This window comes from Dreissena polymorpha, chromosome 11 (genome assembly GCF_020536995.1).
Source record: "Dreissena polymorpha isolate Duluth1 chromosome 11, UMN_Dpol_1.0, whole genome shotgun sequence".
NCBI classification, from domain to species: Eukaryota; Metazoa; Mollusca; class Bivalvia; order Myida; family Dreissenidae; genus Dreissena; species Dreissena polymorpha.
The window spans coordinates 36,177,687-36,188,444 of record NC_068365.1 but is presented as its reverse complement, the minus strand read 5'-3'; the positions used below and the strand labels follow the sequence as shown (position 1 = coordinate 36,188,444).

At 34.9% G+C, this 10,758-nt stretch overlaps 1 protein-coding gene across 2 annotated transcripts; it reads left to right on the top strand.

Moving 5' to 3' along the window:
• Window positions 1–631: 631 nt before the first annotated feature.
• LOC127850070 (hemicentin-2-like) lies at window positions 632–10,418 on the top strand. 2 transcript variants are annotated; one of them, XM_052382815.1, is made up of 13 exons: window positions 632–772; window positions 2,346–2,675; window positions 2,886–3,179; window positions 3,350–3,640; window positions 3,874–4,146; window positions 4,965–5,243; window positions 5,418–5,747; window positions 5,976–6,281; window positions 6,537–6,842; window positions 7,243–7,365; window positions 7,853–7,927; window positions 8,357–8,415; window positions 8,588–10,418. In XM_052382815.1, the coding sequence occupies exons 1-13, from the start codon at window positions 730–732 to the stop codon at window positions 8,756–8,758; spliced, it is 2,880 nt and encodes a 959-aa protein (XP_052238775.1). In that variant the 5' UTR covers window positions 632–729; the 3' UTR covers window positions 8,759–10,418. The 2 variants fall into 2 exon arrangements, with proteins under 2 accessions (XP_052238775.1, XP_052238776.1); XM_052382816.1 differs by lacking the exon at window positions 6,537–6,842.
• The last annotated feature ends 340 nt before the right edge of the window (window positions 10,419–10,758 follow it).

Sequence of the window (10,758 nt, the reverse complement as noted above, 5' to 3'; positions counted from 1 at the left end):
TATAAAACAAATAGCATGTGTACTTTGCGTACTATTGACATAGAGCGCGATGGCACATATTAATTTTGTTGTAATCCGTTGTTATCTTCTTCAATTATAACACAAAACAACTAGTAATTCTTTGATTTAAAGAACTTAGAACTAATGTCATTAGATTCAATAACCGAACAATGCAGTACTCGGGATAGTATATAGCTAATATCAAACGCCTATATAGACCAGAAAGCCCGAAATATGCACGCAATGTGTCTATTAGCAACCGGAGTACCCTATGCACATTTATGCACAATATATTTCGTAACTATTAAGTAAAAAGAACCATTACTGTTTGATCATTAATGTTAGAATGTTGAGAATCTGTTGGTTCTTTAAATGTAGAGATGCCAGTATGAGCATGACAAGTACAAATGATAAAATCAGCCATCAGCGACTTAATGTTAACATTAGTCGATACATTATGATCATCGATATAAACTTTTCCATTTAAAAAACTCCCGACCGACAACAACCACAAAATATCAAGTTCCATGTCTTAACGAATACGAGTGTTTAAAACGAGGCTTTTCATCGTGTTACTTCAATTTATCTGATGCATTAAATTAATTCCTTGTAATGATACTAACAATCACCGGAATAAGGAAAAGATATATGAATGTCATTTAGTCATTATTTCAGTACTGTTAAAAAGTTTTGGGAACGTCAGATAAACAAACAAAAAATGTGTTCATAATGTTTGGAATTATTTTTTGTGTATTCTTTATTTGGATAAAAGGTGAAACTAATTAAATAAACATGTGTTACATCTTTACGTTACGCTTCATAAACAAAACGTCAGGATGTGTAAAAACTATTAATATTTACTGATCCTAAAGCAATGTCCATAATTTATTTTTTGGAAATATTCATCTTTTTATGCTTGATATTAACAATTTGTATTCAATTACAGGGGCATTTCAATGACAATTTTAGATAAACACAAGTTTAAACACTTAAATTGATTTTTGCATTCAAGATTGCAACACTTAGAACTGCAAGAAGAACATTTGGCTATAAATTCTATCTAAAACAAAAGACTAAAATGTAAACTACAATAAACTTTACTTATGCCAGCAGGACATAAACATTTTGATACCTTCGATGTCAACATATTATATAAACAGACACAACAAAACAAATCAATAGCATCATAATCATCAGCATACCCTTGATCGATCTTGCCGCAGGACGTCGACCTCCCTCTAGCATGATCATAGAGGACAATCTTGCACAGACATTTAAGCCTGGTGACGTGTCCAAACAAAACCATATTTGTCGTTTGACGGTCGCCAGTAGGGGTTCTTGTGGACCAACAAGTGTTGCAGTCATGTTCCTAATATACTCGTAGGTTTTTGCTCTGTGTATGATATATAGAACACTCTTCTCGGACATAATCCTGCATTATCTTCTCAAGGAAAAGGTTAAACAGGACGGTAGCATACATCCATGACGGACGCCCACTGATATCCTGAAAATGCCCCCCCCCCCCCCCTGCTTTCCATTAAGAAGTAATGCGCTGCTATCGTTTCCGTAGAGTTCTTGGATGATTTGAACTAGCCCTTCGTCAGTGTTGATTCCTCTCATACCAGACCATTAGCCATCAGGCCACACGCGAGCAAAACTTGTTTTAAGTCGATGAATTTTTGGAGCTGACGTTGATGTTGCAGATGTTTCTCAATTAAGATTTCAGTTAATGATCTCTTCCACTGTGCTCCGCTCAGTTCTTAATCCAGATTGCTCTTTTGAAAGCAGTTCCTCAAGCTTACTATTCAGACGATTGAGGATGATGCGTAGCATGACTTTGCTAGGCTGACTGATAAGGCTAATGGTGCGGTTATTCTTGCACAATTTGAGGTTGCCCTTCTTCAGTAGGGGGTTTACAAATGACTTGGTCCACTCCTTTGGCAACTCGTTTTCCTGTCATATATTTTGGAATAGTGTCGTCATTGTTGAAGTAATTGCCTCTCCTCCTTGATTAAACATCTCGGAAAGAAAGTTGTCCACACCCGGCAATTTGTCTGCCTTACGACTATATCCTTCCTCCTTCACCTCTTCCTTAAGTATGGACGGACTTCCGTCGGCAAAGAAATAACGCTGCAGCAGTGGCATTTAAATGATCAAGGCAAAAGATAGGTTGACACTTAACCTCGTTAAAAATTATTCACGAAATCAAAACATATAAAATAGGTAATAAACAGTTTAGTACAATCAACATTACAATAATTATACACAAAACTCAATGTGTTTAATTTGTAAATTGTCATGTTAAAATCAAATTTTAACTAAGTTTTAATAATTGTCTTTTGAAGGTGTCTTTATAAGTTCGTCAGATGGCGTTGTGCTTACACTGACTCCGTGCCAGAGAGTGTGCACTGTTATTGCTGGGTCAGCTTTTAATATCACGTGTCAACGTACAGACGCTGCTGTGGCATGGTTCACGTGGTCCCTTGAAAATGGTCATACACGTGATAGCTCTAACGCGCTAACCAAAACCCAGGCATCACCAACAAAGGGCGTCAACAGTACCCTTAGTTTTTTTCCTGAAAGAAAACACCATGATTGGAACCTTTACTGTTCAGTACATACAATAGAGGGTGAACGCCATTTTTATTCAGAGAAGACACGACTACAAGTGTTATGTAAGTATACCTTCGTGTTATTGGTCAGCTAAGCAAGCCATCTAGCTAGAAATATTGATTTAGCAATCAATTTGCTGCATGCAATTCTGTGCTACGAAAAACAAAACTTGTACATTTTGTCATACAGTTAAATTGTTTAAAACGCCTGCACAGAAATGTACAAAGTGCGTAACAATAGATGTCAATTTTATAAATTGCACGGGTTTTCAGATGGACCAGACAAACCCATTTTCAAAGTAGGAGTACAATACATGAACTATACCACTGTAAATATAATAGAAGGAAAAAACATCTCCGTAGAGTGCTGCGGAAACAGCAACCCCTTGGCCGCAGTAACTTGGTACAATAAACGTTCACAAACAAATGGGGCTTGGCTTAACTTTACGAACATTAGCCGCAATAGCGATGGAATATTCACATGTACATTGGAAAATCAAATGAAAGCCTCAGACAACAACGAGCGATATGGGAAAAACGAAAGTGATCTAAATTTGGAAATTCTCAGTAAGATTTATTTATATTTGTACTTTTTGAAAGGAAAGTATTTTTATTACCTACTTTATTTTATAAGTTTTGTTTGACAATATATTGTTATGCATCTGTGTTGGAAACGTATATTTTTATTATAACACATGTATAATAACTATTTATATTTTAACATAATTATGTATTAGCACCACCAACGGCACCTACCATAAGTTACAGCGGTAATCACATTCTAAAGAGTATCAACATCATCGAGGGAAAAGACTATGACTTTTACTGTACTAGTTCAGGAAAACCATCACCTCAGATTGATTGGAAACTGTTGAATAGTACGACAGAACATGTCGTATTGCAAATCCGTAAAGTTGGCGCATTACACAACACGACAATCACCTGCTGCGCCAAGAACCACATGATACCAGCAGTTGGTGTTCCGGAGCATGGGTTGGAGTGCACACATCTAAATCTGAATGTTTTACGTAAGTTATTTCTTAATCAACATTCCATTGTAGATTTACTATTTGCTTTACTATTGACGAAAAAGTATTATCACTTAAATTTCAGAATCCAAGACTACCTTAATGACATTTCTTCGTCATCATGTCAATCTGATAAGACTAACACGGATGCAATATGATTGTTGCTTAGATGATGTCGACATTAATATTTCTTTAATTAATAAAGATAAACTATGGTTTACTTATGTTTCCAGATAAGCCAACGTTTGCTTTCAATGACACGTATGATGTCAAGGAGAACGATTCGTTCAACGTAACATGTACACAGCAAAACATGAACACGGTGGTCACGTGGGTGAGGCAAGGAGACGACAAGTGGTCAGAGAGCAACAACACAATATACTGGACAGATGTCAGAAGGGAGCAATCTGGCAATTATACATGCAAATTACGATATTCGATCACGGATTCATTTAAGAATTTCAGCAGCGGTGACTCTGAACATTCATTCCATTTAAATGTTGAATGTAAGTGATTCATGTTAATCTAAAATAATTGCATGATTTATTTCTGTATTTTGTAAATGGGACGAAGATTAAATAAATATGTTTTGAATTTACTGCTACTATATTAATATTGCTATTTACATAATGATTTTTAATACAACATTTAGTTTCTATGACCAAAGCCCGATATGCGCTTAGTGCACTAATACAGATTAATATATGTTTAACTTTGGTATGTAGCAATTCAAACAGTGTAGATGTTTGTATATATTAAATAGTAAGCAAACACATAAACGACAAATGTCAAAACAGTTTGCTTTAATTTATGTATAATATATACACCTTAAATTAAGCTCGATTGTATTTATACAAGTTCAGAAGATGACTCATTTTATTTGAAATCTACTTGCCTTTTCTTTAAATTTTGGCTACGCTCTTTGAGAAAGGGGTTAACTACATATGCTTGTAGTGACGTATCAGAATAACCTGTGCAGGCTGCAGAGGCTTAACAGGGACGACACTGTCCACTTTAATGATATGTTTCGTTTTTCGTTTACAGAAGGTCTCTTCTAACCACAGGCTTATCTAGGACGACAGTTAACGCAAATGCATGAAACCTCCTTTTTACAGACGGCGACATATTTTTATGTCAATAGCATAACCTTGACATAAGTCTGATAAACAATATGTACATATACACGTTTTTTTATTTGTTAACCTTTTTGTACGGTACGAAGATAAGCAGACATGAAGCAAAGTTTGTTTATTGAAAATTATTAGATTCATATAGTGTCAGTCCATGTTTCATTAAACAAACTTTTTTCCGAATAACACTGTAGATCCGGCGAGTGTTATTACCTTTGAGGCTGTGAGACACAGTGACTCTATCGTTGTAAATGAGAAAGAAAGCGTGACCTTCAGATGTAATGCCACGGGAAACCCTAGTCCAAAGATACAAATAAAGAACACCAATCGTGTACAAAAGCAACGAAATGCGGTTTCTCTCAGATATACGGAAAACATGACATGCACACACACGGGCAAATACTCGTGCTATGCCAGGAATATCATAAACGAAGAAGAGTCAAAATCTAAAGACATCGACGTTGTCGTTAAATGTATGATTTTGTTTTTTAAGTTGCCATATACATTAATATACATGCACATTATAATTATACAACTTGTATGTACGATCTTAATGATATATTAAGTAAAGTCATGTTTAAAATCACCCTTAATTGTGAAAGTTTTTATCTATATCCCATTTGTGTATGTCGATGGTTTTCTTTAAGGCTCCCCGCGACCTGCTTCAAACATGCCTTCAGAGCTCAACTTCACGACTACCCTACATTCAATTGTTATACTGAACTTCACAGTGATTGCGTATCCAGAACCACAACCTTCAGACTATGTTTGGAAGAAATGTGATGTTGAAGAATCGAATGGACATTTACAATGCTTCCCACTTGTTGATGAAGGGCACTTTAACGTCTCAATAGTTGATTTAACGTCGTATCTAACGATTTCAGATTTCATTCAGCATGATATTGGGCGATATGTGTTGACTGTGCAAAATGGTGTTGGTAACGCATGGAATCAGACGTTCCTCGTCGTGATCAAAGGTACACATTACGTTAGTTCAATATTCTCATGATACCTAAATATTTAAAACGGATTTAGTTTATTTGTTTTCAGGATAAGTCTAGAACTACCATCATAAACACATACAACCAACGAAAATCATCCATAATTGGCATTCCTTTCGTTTTACTAACCTTAACCTGAAAACAAAGAAATTGTCTTTGAACTGCGTACTTCCATATTTGGTTATGTATTTTTTGTCGCTTCAGATAAGCCTGAAGCACCGCTGTTGTTTTATGAAAGCACAGCTCCGCATTCCGTCATTCTAACAACGACTGCAGGCTATAGCGGTGGCATCTCACAGTCAATAATACTCCTTTACAAAAACATACACGCTTCGGAATGGATCAAAGTAGATGCGATAAGTGATGTTCCCACAAACTATACCTTTTCGTGCACATTAACTGGGTTAGATTCCAATATGAACTACAGTGCAATGACATATGCTAGCAACGAATTAGGGAATTCCACAACTGTGTCGATATACTTCACACTTGCGGTACTCGAAAAATCATGTAAGCTAAATAACATGTAGACGCTGTTTTAGTAAAACAATGTGATCTTATTTGCGACGATGACGAAAATCGTCAATATTGTAACTAAAAAAATGATTTTTAACAACTTGTAACTACTATTATAAACACATACAACCAACGAATATCATCCCTAATTGGCATTGCTTTCGTTTTACTAACCTTATCCTGAAAAGAAATATATTGTCTTTGAACTGATTACTTCCATATTTGGTTATGTAGTCTTTGTCGCATCAGATAAGCCCGAAGCACCGCTGTTGTTTTATGAAAGCACAGCTCCGCATTCCGTCATTCTAACAACGACTGCAGGCTATAGCGGTGGCATCTCACAGTCAATAATACTCCTTTACAAAAACATACACGCTTCGGAATGGATCAAAGTAGATGCGATAAGTGATGTTCCCACAAACTATACCTTTTCGTGCACATTGACTGGGTTAGATTCCAACATAAACTACACTGCAATTACATATGCCAGCAATGAATTAGGGAATTCCACAACTGTGTCGATATACTTTACACCTGCGGTACTCGAAAAAAAATGTATGCTAAGTAACATGTAGACGCTGTTTTAGTAAAACAATGTGATGTTATTTTGTGAAGGTGAAGGACATATTAAATATTGTTTCTACAAACACTTAATGATGTTGAACATCTTGTCGTTTATGTTATCATCGATTAACAAGCAGGCTGTTGTATTAATCATATATGACCAGAAAATTTATAGGGCTGGTAAAACACATTTGCTGAGATTTTCATGACTTTCAATAAGTTTAAACCCCAATGCTTTTAGTTGGTCCTTCAAATGTTTAATGTTGTGTTGATTGTATTGCTCAGTTATGTACAGGACATTGTCAAGTGTTAAATAAATAAATAAAATACAAGCGGATGGATAACATTAACAAAGCTCTTCTGCAATACGTGTTTTGCAATGTTGTTTCAGCACTGACGTATTCACTTGCTGGCGGCGGTATTGGTTTGTTGGTCTGTATTGTTGTGGCATTTGTGGTTTACAAGTTCAAATGTCGTCATCATAGCGGAGTTATCAAAATCAAAGCGGACAGGGGTAAGTTTTGACCAAGGCTGACTGATTAAATTTGCTCGTTCAAGCATCGTTCTAAAGTTAATTATTTGCAATTCGTTAAAATATCATAACCGTTCTTATGAGAGTAAATGACGTTAATTGTCCTTAAGTATTTTGTGGTATGAATGCAATTAGTTATGTTTCGGTTCAAAATCACTGGTGGTAATGAAATATATAAAGTATACATATTTCGTACGAACGGATTGTAATTCCTCTATATAGTCCTGCGTCATCACATGTGTATCACAAGTGGAAAATTTATAAGATTGTTTATTAACATTTTTTTTAATTAGTTCTTAAATTCGTGTGCGTGTTTTGTATTTGGTATATGCGAAAACAATCAGTTTGGTACTTTAAAACAAAATTTGTGTGACTCGTTTATTTTTTACCACTTTAATTTTAATATTTAAATTACGATTATGTCACACCGCATAATTATTAATCATGTGTGTTTGTTTTTGAACATTAGATGAGGTCGTTGAGAACCCAATGTATATTCCTGCTGGCGATTCTTTCTTGTACCAAGTTTCCCTAATTATTCCAGGTACTGTTTTTAATTTATAATACAACCTTTTCCCGGCCTAGTGTGACACATAAACAGTCGTGCATTTTCGAAATGAGTAAAAGCAGTGTTTTTAAACGCGACAAAATGACGTCATTGTGTTTATTTACATGGCGTCACAACACGTTTATTGGTGTTTCTAGACACTATGTCCATTTTATTTTGTTTATTTGCAAAATAAATTGCTCCGCACTGAAACACGATCACTACCCAATCAACAAGGCTGGTTTTCTAAGCTTCTGTAAATAAACGTGTCTCTATCTAACACTAAATTAGTAAGTTATTAATAAACATTGCAAAATGACAATGACCCAATGTATACTTGCCACCTAACTTAAATTCATAAAGGTATTATATGTGTTCCTAAGAATTAATGTGAACAGGTTTAAATTGTGCTTTAATGCCTTTCAGAATTACCTCATCCTTCGGCGGATGATGCAACAATATACAGCTCTCCATACTCTTATGGGGTATTTATAATTCCTTGTTCAAACGTTCAGTTCGTTAGTATTGTCGTTTAACAAAAACTTTAAACACGAGTGCCTTTCATTATATTTCAACGTAATCAAACAAAATGTGTCGCTATAAAATCGTAATTAGTCTTAATTTATCTTAAATGAGGTTATACTCTTGTGGTTTTAGAAAGAAGCACCGTACAATGCAGAGAAAAATGTTTCGGAAAACATTTACCATAACGTTTATGATGATGTTCAATGTGGCGAGTTTGAGGAAGACGAATTCTGGTCTGACTTTAGTGATGAAGATTGCGAGGTCAACCCTTCTGAAGTCGGACAATCAGTCACAACACTTTAAAGTCAAACAATTAATTTATGATAATTGAATACTTATGTTCAAAATGCAATGTGTTAAACGAAACTTAGATAATACGTTGTATCAAAAATATTGTAAGCTATATTATACTGGCAAAATATATGTATACAAAAAAGAAACACGAGATGTGTTTGCCAGAAACACAATGCCCCCTAATGGGCCACTTTGTAGCCATATATTTGACCTTTGACTTTGAAGGATGAACTTGACCTTTCACCACTCAAAATGTGCAGCTCCATGAGAAGTAAGATATTGAAAGCAGAAATGAATTAATTTTTTTTTGACCTTTTACCTTGAAGGCTGACAATGACCTTGATCAAATATCAAGTTGTTATCTTCAATATTTAAATAGTTATGGCCAATGTTAAAGTTTTCGGACGGACGAAATATGTGACATTTGACCTTGAAGGATGACCTTGACCTTCACCTTTCACCACTCAAAATCTTTAGCTCAAGGAGATACAGATGCATGCCAAATATCAAGCTGCAATCTTCAATAGTGAAAAAGTTATGGCCAATTTTAAAGTTTTCGGACGGACGGACAGACGCCATATATTAGACATTTGACCTTGAAGGATAACATTGACCTTGACCTATCACCACTCAAAATGTGCAGCTCTATGAGATGCACATGCATGCCAAATATCAAATTGCGACGTTAAATATTGAAAAAGTTATGACCATTAAAGGGGCCTTTTCACAGATTTCGGCATGTTTGAAGTTTGTCATTAAATGCTTTATATTGATAAATGTAAACATTACATTTTAAAAGCTCCAGTAAAAAATCAAAAATAAAATAAAAAAGGGGGAAAAAAAGTAGCATGCAGCAGGGCTCGAACCAGAGACCCCCGGAATCCTGAAGTTAAAACGCATTGGCCAACTGAGCTATCCTGCCAAGCACACATAAGCTGCGTATTGTATACCTTATATAAGCAATCTTCGTAGTTTCTCAAATTTAAACGACAACAACAGAACTTTCCAAATTATTCAATCGTTTCGCGTTGCAACGCTTTATAATTTTTAGGTTTTTAAATCGTCAAAAGATGCATATATTTGCTATATTAGACCATGGCAAATGTTCAGTAATACTATTTTCTCACAAATACCATAACTAAACCGAAAATTTGCGAATCTGAAACAACAGTTTTCAATTTTGTCAATTTACCAAACCGTGAAAAGATCCCTTTAAAGTTTTTGGACAGACGGACAGATTGACATACTGACTGACTGACGAACAGTTCAACTGCTATATGCCACCCTACCGGGGGCATAAAAAACACATAATAACATTCAAGTAAAATGTAATTAACGAATTAATGTCCACATAAAATAGATGGTCAAATCACAACACATTTTAATCCAAATCCTTCTGTATTGCTTAAATGTTTGTTTAGAGCTGGTTCATCGTGATGAAGTACAATGGTGCATAACCATCTTGTCATATGTAAACGGACCTTAATATGCGTGTCAGGTCGTTGCTGTTGCATTTATTATTAACCCGTTTTACACTTTTGTATGTAACACTTACTTATACTGTTTTATGTATACTTGTTGCACACATTTCTCCTTGCAAGTACTACTTTCAAACGATAGTGTCTATGGTTTTATGAAGCTCTTTTTTTAATAAAGCACTAAAACAGAAGTCTTAAACGTTAACTATCTTAGTCTTATTGAAGCCAATATTAAATAGAAATATATTATTTATTATATAAGAGATTTATTTCGTAAATGATATATTTAAATGAGTGAGCTAATTAATGGAATGGTAAACCGTTGGGTATTATATACGACCGGTTGTTTTATATGGAATACGTCAACTGAAACATACCGACAATTATTTTATGTCAGGTGTAAAATTCTATAATTTAAATGTCAAACATGTAAACATAAGTATTATCCTAACAAAAGGGAACTACGTTTTCGCACAATACGTTAAATGTTAGCAGTCATTTATCACTGCATGTTTCTGTGATATTTCGTTT